At 42.0% G+C, this 17327-nt stretch overlaps 1 protein-coding gene across 2 annotated transcripts in view; it reads left to right on the top strand.

Annotated features, from left to right (window-relative positions):
* SEC23B (SEC23 homolog B, COPII coat complex component) overlaps window positions 1-17327 on the top strand; it is a 45851-nt gene that overhangs the window by 10293 nt on the left and 18231 nt on the right. For both annotated transcript variants that reach the window (XM_045445429.1, XM_045445430.1), the window contains exons 5-14: window positions 466-702; window positions 807-892; window positions 2124-2268; window positions 2666-2824; window positions 3189-3304; window positions 6356-6479; window positions 7995-8075; window positions 12911-13000; window positions 13936-14042; window positions 15480-15633. In XM_045445429.1, the coding sequence (XP_045301385.1) occupies window positions 466-702; window positions 807-892; window positions 2124-2268; window positions 2666-2824; window positions 3189-3304; window positions 6356-6479; window positions 7995-8075; window positions 12911-13000; window positions 13936-14042; window positions 15480-15633 (1299 nt within the window). The remainder of the gene's footprint in view (window positions 1-465; window positions 703-806; window positions 893-2123; window positions 2269-2665; window positions 2825-3188; window positions 3305-6355; window positions 6480-7994; window positions 8076-12910; window positions 13001-13935; window positions 14043-15479; window positions 15634-17327) is intronic.

Genomic DNA, 17327 nt, shown 5'->3' on the forward strand with positions numbered 1-17327 from the left:
AAAGATCTTTGTTCTTTTGGTTCACTGATATATCCCAGGACCTGGAACAGTGTCTGGCACATGGAAGGCATTCAAAAATGTAGAGGGTTACCTGGGTGGCTCAGCTGGTTAAGTGTCTGACTTTGGCTCAGGTCATGATCTTACGGTTTGTGCATTCGGGCCCCACGTCGGGCCCACTTCAGATCCTCTGTCCCCCTGTCTCTGCCCCTCCCCTACTTGTGCTCTCTTAAGAATAAAACATTTGAAAATATGTAGAATAAATCGTTGGATGCAAATAGTTTTTACATTTAGTTTGTTTTAATAGAAACTGTCATTTAACGAAGTGAGTAGAAGTTAGTTAGATGTCCATATTTCCTGACAGTAAATATAGACGAGACTTGTTACTTACATACCTGATCTGCTTTGAAAAGAGCTGGTTATGTCTGTTTGTATACTGATCATCACACTGTGTTTCTTTGCGTAAAGCGAGGTGCTCCATCCCCTCTGATCTTCCTCTATGTGGTTGACACGTGCCTGGAAGAAGATGACCTTCAAGCACTCAAAGAATCCCTGCAGATGTCCCTGAGTCTCCTTCCTCCAGATGCTCTGGTGGGTTTGATCACGTTTGGGAGGATGGTGCAGGTTCACGAGCTCAGCTGTGAAGGAATCTCCAAAAGTTATGTCTTCCGAGGGACCAAGGATTTAACCGCAAAGCAAATACAGGTTTGTGCCTTGTTTGTACACAAGCAGGAGCAAGGAGATTTCTTAAAAAGTAGTTGGTTATTCAATCTAGTGTTGTGGGAAATGAGTCCTTTTGGTTTTTGTAGGATATGCTGGGCCTCACCAAGCCTGCCATGCCCATGCAGCAAGCAAGACCTGGTCAACCACAGGAGCACCCTTTCGTTTCAAGCAGGTGAGCTACCAACATAGAATGTTGCACACACAGTAGTGGGCATGCAGGGCATTCCACTGAAGGGAGGGAAGAAAAATGTTAGAACTTCTGTTTTTTTGTTTTTAGACAAAAAAAAAAAAAAATGATTAAGCCTAACCAGTATTTAATGTTTAATGACTTGTATAACATGTTGGTATATATTTGAAACTAATAACTAAATTGTGTAGTTACACATACATATATACACCCACATGTGTGTGTAGTAGATTTGTTCAGAATGTTTTTCCTCTTAGTGTTATATCATCACAAAGGTTTTGAGACCACTGTACTCGAGTCTTCCCCTCCTCTTATGCATGGCTATTGTCTTTTTTGAGTCTTAAATAAAACAACAGGCTTCTGTGGGGTGTCCTCAAGCAAACCTAGGACCAGGCACTTATTTTCCTCAGCCCATTGACTGCCTGGGCTGCCTATGGCCGGCAACAGTCAGCAAACATGATAAAATTCATTGTCTGACATTCTGGGGACAGCCACTTACTGTGGTAAGAAACCAGTGCTTCTCTGTGTTTACTCTGAAGGCTCAAGAGAAACTCTTGAGAATCACTTTAAAGTGGATCTTTGGGGCCACCTGGGTGGCTCAGTCAGTTGAGCATCCGACTGTCGATTTCAGCTTAGGTCATGATCTAATGGTTCATGGGATCGAGCCCCACGCTAGGCTCTGCACTGACAGCATGGAACCTGCTTGGGATTCTCTGTTTCCCTGTCTCTCTGCTTCTCCCTTGCTTGTGTGTACATAATTTCTCTCTTTCTCTCAAAATAAATAAATACACTTAAATAAAGTGGATCTTTAGAATGATGAAGGTGGTCCATGTACCTGAACTATGCATGGATTGAATTCACATTAGACCTGTCTTTAGGATTTCTTTGCTGCTTAAAATGTAATTAAAACTGATATTTAAAATCATTTTTTCCCATACTATACATACATACATATACGTGTATATATATATACACACGTATATATATATACACACACACACACACACATATATATACACACACACATATATATGTAAATTGCTCTGTATTCAGTTTTAAATTGTTTCCCTGGCTAAAATTGCTTTGAAGAAATAAAATTGTAAGTTTTTTCTACTGTGAGTAATTATTTTGCAGAGCTGTGACTGTGTGTCACCTAGGGCTAAAAACCAGAGTACTTATTAAACCAGGATTAATGTGTCCATTGAAAATCATGCAGATTTCTGCAGCCCATTCACAAGATTGACATGAACCTCACTGATCTCCTTGGGGAGCTGCAGAGGGACCCATGGCCTGTGACTCAGGGGAAGAGACCTTTGCGATCCACTGGTGTTGCTTTGTCCATTGCCGTTGGCCTATTGGAGGTAACTCAGAATTTACCAGGGCACCTCAAGTTGTGTTTGCTAGCCTTGTTTGAAAATCATTTGTGACCTGAGTCAACTGACTTAGAAAGCACTTCAGTTGTTATTACTATCCACAATGAAGGAGTCCTGTGATGATTTGAAAATATCAGAAGTTTGCATGAGAAACACGAGGCCATTAGGGCAATGGCAGGTGCTCACAGTGAATTAAAAAAAAGTGTATGAAGCCCTTAGGCTGGAAGACACAAGGCTGCTTCTGTGTGTTATTATCTGTGTTATTTTGTACTGTCAACAGTGTTCAGCACAGCTGATGAGAACTGTTTGGAGTATTCTTTAGAGAAATGGAAGCATACTTGGGGTGGGCGGTATGTTTCTAAAATATTGCCATTTACTGTTTTAGGGCACTTTTCCAAACACGGGAGCCAGGATTATGTTGTTTACTGGAGGTCCCCCCACCCAAGGGCCCGGCATGGTAGTTGGAGATGAACTAAAGGTTCCTATTCGTTCCTGGCATGATATTGAGAAAGATAATGCACGTTTCATGAAAAAGGCGACCAAGGTAGGTGCTCTTGAACACAGGCTGTAATTCTGGTATCCTGGTGCTGGGTCTAGGTTGCTCTGGAGTGACAGCTACTTTGCTGAGACCATGCTTTGTGGTCAGCAAGTTGATCGTGATGAGATGACCTTCCAGATATTGGCTGTTGTTAAATTATTGCCCCAGTTCTGAGTCCTTACTTAGAGTGGGTGGTCTTAAAACTGCTAAATGTGTTTTGAGATTGAAAACTGTATGTTTGATTTAATTTGGATGTCATAAAGAAAACTATCTCCATATTCCTAAGTTTGGTTACATCCCTTTGGTATAGTAAGGCATACCTAGTGAATAACATTGCTCTTTCCTAAACATAATTTTTCTCTCTTCACAGCACTACGAGATGCTTGCCAACCGAACTGCTACAAATGGTCACTGCATTGATATTTACGCTTGTGCCCTTGATCAGACAGGACTTCTGGAGATGAAGTGTTGTGCAAATCTTACTGGGTATGTTGACAACAAATACCTGGGAAAGGCAAGTGTGTGTGTTTTAAGGAAAGAGAAGTGAGTGGTGGAACTATAGGATGTACGTGGCTGACTTAGATAAGCTTTCAGAAAGCTCCAGGCTGTGGTATCAGTGGCAAGGAGCATGACGGACACGGAGCACATGCTCAGCCTGAGGGTACGTGGTGGGGCATGCTTAGAGCCTGTGTCTGTATTGTGTGAACCGGTCATGGTGTAGAGCATAGTTCTCAGAGCGTGATGGGGCCTCGCCAGCAACCTTCAGGGCTCCCGGGGACTGAGTAGAAGTGCACTTCCTCAGGTCTCACCCCAGATTTCCTGAATCAGACTATGAGGCTGCAGCCCAATAGTCAGCTTTTACACGTTTACCAGGGGACTCTGGTGCACAGAAAGCCTTGAGAACTGCTCATGTGCACCAATGATCTGAAGCTGGCTGCATGCTAGAATCTCCTGGGAACTTTAAAAACTACTCTTGCTTTGAGTCTTGTCCCTCATGGGGTATGACCCAGGCATCAGCATTTCTTAAACTCTCCTGGGTGTTTCTAATGTGAAGCAGGGTTTAAGAACCACGGTGTGGACCCTTAGTGCTCAAAGTGTGGCTGAGCACAGGCAGCATCAGCCTCACATGAGAGCTTGCAAGAAATGTAGTATCTTGAGCCATACCCTAGACCTTTTGTATCAAAACCTGCATTTGAATAAGTTTCCAGGTGATTTGCTCAGAACAGTTTGAGAAGTGCTGGCATAGACCTGTGGCGTGTTTCTGAGATTCTGCATTTCTAACAAGCTCCCAGCAATGCTACTGGTCTTCACTGAGCAAAGAAGGGGCACGTAGAAGGTTGAACTCGTCACCGAAGCTGTCCCAGAGAGCAGCAGATTTGTTAGGTGACCAGGTCCCAAATGACACTGACATAGCTATACCAGTGAACCGCATTTAGTAGGATGAATTCCTACTGGTATCCTCCAAGAGCTCTTATCTTAGAACATCTATCGAAAAGCTTTACTGTGACCATCCCGAGTTTATACACCTGTGTGTGTGTGTGTGCGCGAGCGTGTATCTCCAGTGGAGAGGGACCATCACTTCCATCAGATTCTCAGCGAGGTCCTTGATTCCTGAATGACTTGGTGTTTAGGTCGTATAACCTCTTACACAAATATGGTATCAGGGCAACATGTTAGCAGTGACATTAGTCTCAGAGGTTTTGGTTGTGGCTCAAGGTGAGCCAACCATTTGGGAGGACTTCCAGCAAAGGCAAGGTAGGTAGGCTGTGTTACAGGAATTGATTGTCTTCAGAGAAGATCATAGTGCTTAGTTTCCTTGGTGCCAGGCACACCCAGATTATATTGTCTTCCATTCTGAGCATTTTCAGTTTAAAAGGGATGTACAGATGAGCTGGGGCAGTTCAAAGATGAGCAGTAAGAGTGGCGGAGAGTACTCGGAACTGTGTCATAATGAGAGCGATTAAAGGATCTAGAAAAGATACCACTGAAGACAGATGGGGCATAAGATCTATATTGAACAATCGACTGCCTCTTCTGCGGAGAGGGCATCAGATTTGTTTGTTACATGTGTGACCAAAGGGGAAAACTAGAACCAGTGTTGGACGCTGCTGGGAAATAGAATTTGAGCCAGTATGAAGACAGACCGTATTAACGGTCAGCACTGTTCGTGCCTGGAATGGACTACCTGTGGAGGGTGTGGCCTCCTATGCTGGAGGAGTTCAAGTCTAATAGGGTAATAATAACCTGGCAGGGTTGGTGTGAGTCAGGATTAGGTTTGTGTGAGTGCAACAGAAGTAGACACTGGAAATAGGCAGCCAGGGTTGGGATATTAGTTTCATTATCCCTGGGGCTGAGGCCCTTCCTGTGCTGTTCCACCACCTTTCTGTGCTACCTGAGGTTTAGGATGGTAACCGGGCTCTTGCTGTGTTATAGCAGCAGGAAGGAGGAGGGGTCCAAGGAAGATATGCGTCTTCCCATGAGAAGGCCCTCCACAAATCACGAAGCCTACCTCCAACAAACAAAGCTGAGTTACACAGCCACATGCAAGGCAGGCTGGGAAATGTAGCCTTTTTTTTTTTCCTCAGGAAACCATGGATCCCATGACTAAGGAGGGTGAGAAGAGTAGACTGTATAGGGCCAAAGAGCCATCTCTGTTCCTGGAGGGGTCAGGCACTCTGAGATAGCTGGACCAGATGATCTTGTATCCTGCCCAATTCTGAAATCCTATTGGATGATCAATGACTAGATGCATAACTTGCATCAGGTGGTGCTTATCTGCCCAAATACATGAACTGCTCAAATTTTGAATAGTATTTTCCTCTAACTTCAAGAAGGGATACCATACACTAGAGATAATTTACATATAGGCAAAGATTCAATGTTTTGAGGCAGTGAATTAACCTGAAAAGGATTTCCTGCAGCCTGGGTGTTTCCCCTGTCAGAGGAGAGTAAATGAGGGGAGCTGGATGCATTTCCTCAGTAGATGACCCATTAAACCTGTGGGTTTACCAATGAAGGGTTCTTCTGTTTTCTTCTTCTTTTGAAATAATTACGGATTCATAAGAAATTGCAAAAATATTACAGAGAGGTCTGTCCATGCTCTTCCATTTAGCAACTCCAGTGGTTGTGTCTTAAGTTGTGTCTTAATAGAAATATAGCACAGTATCACAACCAGGGATTGACATTGTGTGATAGAATGAACTATATCATAGAGTCTGCTTGGACTTTGAGTTTGTACAGGCACTCATTTTTGTAACATGTGAGGGTGTATAGTATGAGGTTGTATCATCTGTAGATTTGTGTGACCACCTCTGTGGGACAGATTTAGAACTGTTCTAAGGAGTCCTATCTTTGATATTTTGAAAATAGTGTCTTTCCTAAGTACAAATTGAACTTGCTGTTTCCCATTTAAGTTAGTAGCACCTTCACAGACATGAGTTTTTTTTTCTTTCTTTAAATTACTGTTTGTGAACACCGTGGAAGCATCTGAGTGGCTTTCAGTCATCCTAAATGTTCACTTTCTTCTTTCTTTCCTAGAGGCCACATGGTGATGGGAGACTCTTTCAACACCTCTCTCTTCAAGCAGACTTTCCAGAGAATTTTTACTAAAGATTTCAACGGAGATTTTCGCATGGCGTTTGGTGCTACTTTGGAAGTGAAGGTATGATAACTTTCTAAAATTTTAACGGAAGAAGAGGGCGCCTGGGTGGCGCAGTCGGTTAAGCGTCCGACTTCAGCCAGGTCACGATCTCACGGTCCGTGAGTTTGAGCCCCGCGTCGGGCTCTGGGCTGATGGCTCAGAGCCTGGAGCCTGTTTCCAATTCTGTGTCTCCCTCTCTCTCTGCCCCTCCCCCGTTCATGCTCTGTCTCTCTCTGTCCCAAAAATAAATAAACGTTAATGGAAGAAGAGTGTTGTTACTTATTTAGTAGTCAGATTTGTAGAAGCCTCACCTTGCTGGACACAGACATCAAAAAGTAAATTAAAAGGTTCCCAGCAAAATAGTTGAACAAGGTATATTGATTCTATTACTGTGCTTCTTGAGGGTGACCTGTATATTAATGTTTTATGCAAAGAGGTGTCTGATTCCCCTGCAGGCTCTGCTTGGTCCTGCTCTAGGACAGCAGGCCTGAGAAGTGGCGGCAGGCTGAGCACAGAGGCTGCCACGTGGTGTTGAGCACCCCCATGGCCGTCGGTATGGGCCACCACATTCACAAAACCATGTTTATATTTAGTGGCTGTCTGCAGACTAACCAGAGTGCTCAGAAATAGTGCAGTAGTGGGAGTTTGGGTCTTCCTTTTTCTCGTAGGGACTGAAAACCCTACACACTTCATTCTGAGTTGTTGAGAAAACATTAGAAGGGGCTGCTACGTGATACAATTGGGATTATTACTTTGAGAGTTAGAGATAAACTTTAAATAATCTCAAATGTTTGAGTTTTTTTTTTCTTTTTTTTTTTGAGCTGAAGAGAGGTAGACTTTAATGAATTGAGATTTAAAAATCTAAGTATGTTGGCCATGTAGTTATGTTGGAGTTCATGAATTAAGCATTTTTATTTATTTATTTACTTATTTATTTATGTTTTACATTTATTTTTGAGAGACAGAGAGAGACAGAGCACAAGCAGGGGAGGGGCAGAGAGAGAAGCCGACACAGAATCCGAAGCAGGCCCCAGGCTCCGAGCTGTCAGCACAGAGCCTGACACGGGGCTCGAACTCATAAACTGTGAGATCATGACCTGAGCTGAAGTCAGATGCTCAACCAACTAAGCCACCCAGGTGCCCCTTGAATTAAGCATTTTTAAAGCAACATACAACAGTATATCCACTGATCAGAGATTATAAGTAATTACAGCTAAGTACTTGGGATTGGAAAGAAATGTATTTTTGGCAGAATTATTTTCTTCTATGTGTACAATAATTTCAAAGGTGAAAAAGTTCAAAATGCTGCATCGTCTTTGGAACAAAGTTAATGCAGTTTCTAAAGGAGGATTTTATTAGTTTTTATCCGATTACAGTGGTCACGGAAAAGTTTGTAAGAGAATAACCCACGTAGGATTTCTTCTCACTGGAATGATAATGCTGCCATATTTTTCCTGTAAGTTTTAGCTGTGTCTTTCGTGAGAGGATGGCTCTCAATGAATTTTAACTTTATGCTGCCTTGTATTTCCATTTTAGACCTCTCGGGAGCTGAAAGTTGCAGGAGCCATTGGTCCTTGTGTGTCTCTGAATGTGAAAGGACCATGTGTGTCAGAAAATGTAAGGAAAACTCCATTGTTCTCACCCCCTCTGCCCCAGGATTTAATTCATTAGAAATGGCAGTGGGGTGACCTTATGTCACTTGTTGGGATGTGTCTGTGTCTGTGGTGAGGGGAGAAGGGCCAACTCTTTACTGATGACCACAACTCTGAGAGGTGGTGTCTTTTCTGTCTGTCCTTCCATCTATCTAAAGGGTCAGAGAGGAGAAAACTGAGGCTCGAGAGGTCAAGTATCTTGTTCTCTGGGTCAGAACTGATATGGAGGAGCTAGAGCCTAGGTTCCCCCAACCCCACTGTCCTTGTTTGGGTCTCTGTGACAATGAGCCACAAGGTATTCTGTGTAGCAAGGCAGGCATTCAGCTGAAGCCTTCAGGGATAAAGCTTTGTGTGTTGCCTTAGAGGTGATACCTTTGTCTCACTTCTCAGAGACCATTTTGAGTTGGTTGGGCATGAATGACACTGTTGTACATGCAGACAGGTATGTTCTTTGGGTAACACATTTTGAGAATATGTGAACAAAGTTAAGTTAACCCACTAGATGGTGAGGTGGCTTTGCTGGTGGCTCACTTCCTCTGCTTATACTTTAGCTGCTAGGAGACAGACTGTTGGGTGCAGTGAGGCCCCTCCAGAGTGGTTCTGGGCTGGGATTGTCATAGTTACGTCCTTCCTTCGATGTCCTCTTCAATGAGGACACGCTGGACTCTGTAGAGCCAGATGTGGATACAAGGGTGCACATTTACCCCTGCTATCTTATGGCCTGGACAAGGTACTTAATCACTCTGGGATTTAACGTCTTTAGGAAGTGGAGATAGTAATAGTACCTGTTGGGAGGGCTAAATGAGTAAGTTCAGGTCAAACGTGCAGAACAGCCCCTGGCACAATGGAAGCCCACATAGATTTCATCTTTCTCATCCTCATTTTTTTTTTTTTTTAACATTTATTTTTGAGAGAGAGAGACAGAGTGTGAGCAGGGGAGGGGCAGAGAGAGAGGGAGACACAGAATCCAAAGCAGGTTCCAGGCTCTGAGCTGTCTGCATGGAGCCCGGTGCAGGACTTGAACCCACAAATGGCAAGATCATGACCTGAGCCAAAGTCTGATGCTTAACCGACTGAGCCACCCAGGCGCCCCTTACATCCTCACTTTTGTCTTCATCAGCAGTGAATATTCACTTAGTGACTACTTTGGTTTTGTTTTTTTTTTTGTTTTTTGTTTCAAGTTTTTACTTAAATTCTAGTTAGTTAACATACAATGTACTATTGGTTTCAAGAGTAGAATTTAGTGATTCATCACTTAACACACAACACTCGGTGTTCATCACAGCAAGTGCCCTCCTTAATAATGCCCATCGCCCATTTAGCCCATCCCCTGCCCACCTCCCTCCATCAACCTTCAGTTTGTTTTCTAAATTCCACCAATGAGTGAAATCATATGGTATTTGTCTTTCTCCGACAGACTTATTTTCGCTTAATATAATGCTTAGTGACTACTTTGGTTAATGTTTTGTTGAAGTTGCCAGAGGCAAGGTGATTTGAGAGAATATTCCTGTAATCCCCTGGGTGAGGCAGGTTGCTGCCCTAAAGCCCATCTGAGGAGTCACTCATTATCCCAGTGTATGAAAGGACTTATACCCCTAATTCCTGGGAGGGTTTTGGAAGGTTACCCTGTTCCAAAATATTTTCCATAGACTTAAAATCTCCTTAGAAGATAATTTTATGAATCAGTGCAAGCTGATTAGCTGTTCTAGGAACCGGTAGGAATTCAACGATGAGGTTTTGGGAGGGGGGTGGAGGATGCAAAGAGGAGGAGATAGAATTCAACATACAGAGAAGCTTAGGGAAGTGGGAAAGAGTCCTGTATACCCACCATTTAGAGTCAGTAATTGTTAACATTTTGTCTTAATTCTGTCCTCTATTTTTGCAATATTTGCTTTGTCTATCTGATTATTATCTATTGGCCGTATTTACTTTATCATACTTCTTCAGAACCTTTAAAAACAAGTTGCAGGTGTCATGACACTTAGTCTTTTGGTGTGTATCTTCTAAAATTAAGGATGTTCTCCTATCATGACATATCAAACCTAAGATAAGAAAATGATAATTTGCTAATATCAGCTGTATTTAGTCATATTCTTTCCCTAATTGTTCCCTAAATGCCCTTCATAGCTGTTTCTTCCACATGCTAACCAGTATTGCATCTAGCATTATGTATCCTTAGTCTTTTTAAATCTGGAATGGTCTTCTGTTCTTTGGGGTTTTTTGCTTGTTTTGTTTGATGACATCGATTTGTTGAAGATACAGTGCCAAGTGCCCATCTCTTCTGCAATAGAGTACCACACATTCTCAGTGTATTTGATTGTTTCCTTGTGGTGGCCGTGAACTGGTTTCTGTCCTCTCTGTATTTTCTGTAAAGTGAAAGTTAGATTAGTGATTTGATTCAGGTTAGACCATTTTGTCCACCACAGTTCCTGGGTAATCTTATACCTCATGCGTGTTTCTTCAAGAACCACTTCTGTCTGGTCTTCTGTGTTAGTGGTGCTGAGTTAGACAGTGTGGTGAAGGTGATGACTGCCCCACATCTTTCTGTTATAAGGGCACATTTCCTTTTAGTTGTTAGCAGTAAATCTGTTGAACGAGATTGTGGCAAAATGTGAATATCTTGCTTGCCAACAGCCTTTTACCTAATGGTTTTAACATCCATTGATTATCCTTACTTGAATCATTATGTTTCATTGGAGATTATCAAATGGTGATTTCCTAATTTTATCTTCATACTTACTCTGGTAAATGCAAGGTAAATGCTTACATACGGAATTTGTGTATTAGTGAGAAAATGTACTTCTGGGGCTCTGGAGGGTTTGTGGCCCACTCAGGCATTGGTGCTGATAGAATAGGGAAGATTTTCTTTTTGTCTACCCATCTTGATTTCATTGGCTTGGGCCCTGCAAACAAGACTGGCAAAGGACAGGTTTCATAATAGAATAAATTAACGCACACATTACACGCAAACACATTGCATGTATGTACTCAGTAGGGAGTAAATCAAAGGGATGGTTAGAACTTGGGATTATGTGGTATCTTAACAAAAGAACAGTAAATCTGTAGAAAAGTGACAAGATACAGGAAAGGCACTTTGAGCCTCTAGGGCTGGCACAGTGTGGAAGGTAGATAGATGGAGGGAGCTAATGGAAGAGAAGGAGGGTTGGTCTTAGCATGTTTCTTGTATAGATTCGTCTTATGCCCTCTCTGGGCTGATAAGCATCTAGAGTTGTCTTTGACGATTGAGAATCATCCTGCCCTTAGTAGGTGGAGGGCAGAGAGTTTTCTTATGTCTGTTTTTTCAAAAACTACCTTCCGCTTAAAATAATCCTTATGTCAGAGTGGTGTATTTTGCAGTGGCATACTCTGAATCCCTCGAATTGAAACTTTAAGTTTCACATATTAAAACTTGAGTTGTGGTATGGGAAGATTCGGGAGAAAGGATTAGCAAGCCAAGAAAGGGAGGCATGCAATCTTCTTTTGCTTCTTTGCCATATTCCCTCGGTATGGCCCTTCACTTTCCAACAGATGTTCCCTGCTTCTATTAGAAAAGGCCACTAAAAGGGAAGGTGACATGTACAAATACATCCATCTCACCAGCTTGCTTTGGAAATACTGATGAAACAGAGCCCTCTCTTCTCTCTACCTTAGAGCTGCTCTGTGATTTCACCTAAGAATGTTCCCTTCACCCTCTGACCGTCTCCTTCCTGAGATTGCTGGTTCTTTGGCCAGGTACAAAGGCTCCTGGCATAGCTTTGTAGAGGCCACAGTGGTATCAGCTCTACTTAACCTGACAGTGTACAATCTGGGTGCAGTGTACGATTCAGAGTCATACAAAAGAAATATGACCCTCTCGATGCATGCTCATGTTACTTCCTAAAAAGCACAGTATCCTGGGGGTGCCTGGGTGGCTCACATGGTTAAGTGTCCAACTCTTGATTTTGGCTCAGGTCATGAGGGATCAAGCCCCACATCAGGCTCTGTACCAACAGCGCAGAGCCTGCTTGGGATTCTCTCTCTTCCTCTCTCTCTGCCCCTCTCCTGCTTGTTCTCTCTCTCTCGTAAATAAACTTAAAAAAAAAACAACACTTGGCATCTACTATTCTGCATTTTGATTAAGTATGTTAAAACGTATAATATTTACTGAATGATAAGAATATATGTTGCAGAATCTAGTGATCTTGGTTGACAATTCTAGGTATTTTTGACACCTGCAGCCTTTTCTTGTAGATGTCCTGCTTAAAACAGCAACACTCTTCACATTTCAGTGAACTTCATTTATCATTGGGAGTCCTTCAGCTAGTCAATAAAAAGCAGGCTTCATACCACTAAAATCTAAATTCTCTTACAAGGATTTATATGTAGTTTTTGCATAAAGGCACTGGATTCAAAATTAATAATTAGTAGTTAATATCCTGTAACTATTTCTTGTTCTAATAATAATGGTGAAACTTTCAAGCTAACTTTCACGATAATTCTAACCGTGGATTCTTTCAGCTAACTTCAGTGTTACATACTCTGTGTGTGTGTGTGTGTGTGTGTGTGTAGAGGGAGAAAGAGCTATCTTGGTGATATAATGGAAATTGGTCCAAGTTCTAATATAAAAAGCTTAATTTTAGAGGCCTGTAATAAATCTTAAACCTTATTCTGGCTTATAATTGTACTTTTTTTTAGTTAAATTTAAATTTTCATTTGGAATGTTTTAAGTAGCCTACCATTCTTAGAGTCAGTATTTTTCATCAGCAGTTAACCGCAGGAGTAGCTTTTTGTTTTTATTTTTAATTCCTCTTCTTACCCCAGGAGCTTGGTGTTGGTGGCACGAGTCAGTGGAAAATCTGTGGCATGGATCCCACATCTACACTTGGCATCTACTTTGAAGTAGTCAATCAAGTGAGTTGGATTTCTTTATGAGTATTCATGTCTCTTGGTGTTGTGTTTTCTGGTTTATTGATTTATTTTTAAGTGTTTATTTATTTTGAGAGAGCATGTGGGGCGGGGAGGGGCAGAGAGAGAGGAATCCCAAGCATGCTCTGCACTGTCAGCACAGAGCCCAACACGGGGCTTGATCTCACCAACTGTGAGATCATGACCTAAGCTGTAATTGAGTTGGACACTTAGCTGACTGAGCCACCTAGGAATCCCTGTGTGTTCTGATTTATTACATACTGGTGGCCTCTAGCTTCTTTCTCTGAAGACTGATGTTTCTTTGGGCTTGTGTTTGCCTGATGTCTGTCTGGCACGACCCTTTTTTTCCTTTCAGGGTTTGGTCAGAGTCAGACAGCAGATTGCTTTCATCACTTAAATTGTTGAACTGGCTTTTACCAGCCATCATAATGTTGGTGAATTTTTGAGTGTGTCAGTTTTTCCCCATTATTTTATTTAGAAAAATTCAAATGTACAGAAAAATGAAAAGAATTGCAGAGTGAATACCTGTACAATTACAGGTATCCTCACCTACCACTTAGATTCTATAGTTCTATAATTCCCGTTTTACTTTAGTTTACTTTGCTTTAAGACAAATTCCTGTCGTGTCTTTCATCCCTAAAAACACTTCAGCATGCATATCAGTAACTTGAGTTTAATATTTACTTGAATTTGGTTGGTTTTTTTTTTTTTTTTTTTTTTTTTTTTTTTTTTTTTTTTTTTGAGGTAAAAGCTGTGTACAGTGACATGCCCAGATTTTAAATGTACCGTTCGGAGTGCATCGAGAACCTTACTGTCACCACTGTGTTAGTTGTTTTAGGAAGAGCACAGTGGGCTCTGTGACCATGTGTGTTTGAGTCATGCCTGTAACAGTAACCAGGTGTGTGGCCTATCATCTGCAGCACAACGCCCCGATCCCCCAGGGAGGCAGAGGCGCCATCCAGTTTGTCACTCAGTATCAACACTCCAGCACCCAGAGGCGCATCCGCGTGACCACCATTGCCCGAAAGTGAGCATCCCGGTTTCCTTTCTGTGGAACCACCAGTGCTTTTCTTTTGAAGAGATCATTTAACATCTGTTAGTTTATCTTAATAGTTCCATTGAATGGTTCTCACCAGTCTCACAGACTCATTTGATTAGAGAAGGAGGAGGAGGAAGAGATATTGCGGACTAACCTAGTTAGGCCTGCAGACACTTGCCTAGAAGAATCCTCTTTCAGTAGGAATAAATTAATTAAAAATTAATTTTCATTACCACCAGATAAGTGACCCGTAAATACATCCTCCTTGTAAAAGATTCAAGCAGCTCATAATTGTATAAAGAATGGGTCTCTGCCCACTCTCCCCAGAGGTGAAATGCTATTACTACACCGGTATTTATCTTCACAGTCCTGTTTCTGTGCAGTTGTGTCGTATGTGTGTATTATATGCACAGATGGCTTCTTATATTAGTATACTTACAAACTTTTCTCAATAATGTATCAAGGACGTCTTCCACATCAACACATATGAGCTCCTCACTGGTTGTAATGGCTGCACAGCATTGCATGGTTTGAATGGGATGTACCACTCCTCTCTTCAAGGAATTTCAGGTCCTACCTTCCTTCCAACAGTGCTGCATTCATGGGTTTAGGTCTTTGTGTATATGAGTATTTCTTTCCAGCCCCTTCATAGAAGTAGAATTTTGTATCCTGTAAAACTGTCCTAAGAAGTTAATTTGTATTCTCCCTAATACTGTAAGGAGAGTCTTGTCTTCTCATTAATAATTAATATTATCGATCTCTAACATGCTAATATAGAGCAGTTTGCCACTTTTATATGTATTTTAAAATACATATTTATTAACTTTTCACATGTTTATTAATGGGTTGAGCACTTTTAATGTTTATTGACCATATATATTTCTTCTGTGATAGCCTTTGCCCATTTTGTAAAACCTGTTTCTTTTTCTTTTTCATTAATTTACAGGGACTCTATGTATTCTGGATATGATTATTGTTTGTTGTTCATATCTGTTCCTGGTCTATTGTCTTTCAGTTTTGTTCATAATGTCTTTATTTGTTTAGAAAACTTTTGTATACATGCTAATTCTTTCTACCATGGGTATGATGCTGGAAAGTCATCTTGTATATTTGTAAACATATAGATTTTTGCAAGATTGACCTAGAGTAAGGAATTGGAGTCTTAGGCACCTTTTGGGTATCTACTTTCATGATAACTTATGGCACATTGGGAAGTTCTCCGTAATTTTTCCTCTGCACTTACATCCTTCAGAGATCACATGAGGGCAAATGAGAATGTATGTAAAACTCCTGTGATTCCTTACTGAGTTCTAATCTATGTTGCCTTAGATGAAGTAACAGGATTTAGGTTTCTTTATCTTAACGGAAAGCTGGCTTTCTGGTCTCTCCTGAATATAAGCATGGCACTAATTCTGGAATTGTCAGTTGGGCAGATGCACAAAGCCAGCTCAGGCACATAGAAGCAGCATTTGACCAGGAGGCTGCAGCAGTCTTGATGGCTCGGCTGGGGGTGTTCCGTGCAGAGTCAGAGGAAGGGCCTGATGTGCTCCGGTGGCTAGACCGACAGCTCATTCGACTGGTAAGTTGGGCACCGTGGCACCAGGTTCAGTCTTAGTCTCTGCTCTACATTGAGAAAAGAAAGCTGATGCTTAAACCTGTCATTTCATACAGTTAGTCAACAAGAATTTTCTGTTTCTTACCTTAAGCCAAACACATTTACAAGTACCTTTTCCCCTCAAGGGCTTACATTATAGTTGGGAAGGAATGCATGCACAGGACATTTGGCAAAAGATACAGATCTGTGTACCCAAAGAGTTGATTTAGATGAGTCCCTGTGGAAGCTGTGGTTCTATTTTTTCCCTCCAGGTGTGGGTGATATTTTTCAGCAGTAGGTGTCTGTGGCCCATTGAATGTAGAGATGCCTCATGTGTTGTTCTGGGTCTAATCAGGATAAATCACACAGTAATTTAAGCAGGGAAAGTTTTACTTAAAAATTACTGTCACAGGGCACCTGGGTAGCTCAGTCAGTTGAGTGTCCAATCCTTGATTTTGGCTGAGGTCATGATCTCAGGGTTGTGAGACTGATTCCCACATCGGGCTCCACACAGCACATGGAGCCTGTTTGAGAGTCTCTGTCTCCCTCTCTCTCTGCCCTTCCCCTGCTCATGCATATGCACACTCACTCTCTCTCTTAAAAAAAAAAAAAAAAAAAAGATTGGGGCACCTGGGTGGCTCAGTTTTTTAAGTGATGTACTCTTGATTTCAGCTCAGGTCATGATCTCATGGTTCATGGGTTCAAGCCCCACATCGGGCTCTTTGCTGACAGCGCAGAGCCTGCTTGGGAGTCTCTCTCTTCCTCTCTCTCTGCCCCTCCCCTGCTCTCTCTCTCTCTCTCTTTCTCTCTCTCTCTCTCTCTCTCTCTCTCTCAAAATAAGTAAATAAAACTTAAATGAGTTTCATTGATGAGCAAACAATATAAGAAAATTTAAAAAAGACTCACCACAGAGGCTTTGAATAATTAGGGATTGGCTAGTAGTAAGAAGCAAAGAGAAGTCTAAAGAATATAGGAAGAGCAAATGTGTAGCAGCCATTACTTCTAGACTCAGGTAGATCCCCCAAGGAAGGACCCTCTACTTCCCAGGGCTGATCTAGGTGGGAGGGCACAGCCTTGGCTCACTGAGTCTCTCTTGGCAAGGAAGTTGCCCTAGTGTCATGGCAGAGAACCTTGACAGAAATTCACCCTCTGGAATTGGATGATGAAAGTCTACCCTTGGGGTGCCAAGGAAAACTCTTCATAAGGAAGTGTCTCATCAGAGGCACACAGGGTATACAGAGGTAGCTGCTGGCTCCAGGAGCTCAGCACTGGGGAAGCCACAGGCACTCCTGCTGAGTGAGCATCCTGGAACCCTGAAACATCCTTGCCTCCAGCACACTCTACCGACAGCTTAACATCATGACAACTGGCACAGGAAAAATATTCAAAGGGCCCAAGCCCTTTTCACAACAGGCAAGAGTAAATTTGGAGCTACAAAGCAGTAAATCGGTAATTGACATAGGCTTACTGTTATGGAAATTCACAGCACGGATTCATGATCAAACACCTATTTAACTTTATTCAGGTGTGTGTGTGCCCTTGCTGTCCCATGGAACCATTTTTTCAGGGAATGTCAACATTTGAAACAATTTGAAAATTGAGCAGAAGGTCCGGGTAGTTGGCAAAGTGAGCCTTGGGGAAAGGGGAAAGTGAGCTTTGAATCAGGTTTTCTTAAAACG

This window comes from Leopardus geoffroyi, chromosome A3 (genome assembly GCF_018350155.1).
Source record: "Leopardus geoffroyi isolate Oge1 chromosome A3, O.geoffroyi_Oge1_pat1.0, whole genome shotgun sequence".
Classification (NCBI taxonomy): domain Eukaryota; kingdom Metazoa; phylum Chordata; class Mammalia; order Carnivora; family Felidae; genus Leopardus; species Leopardus geoffroyi.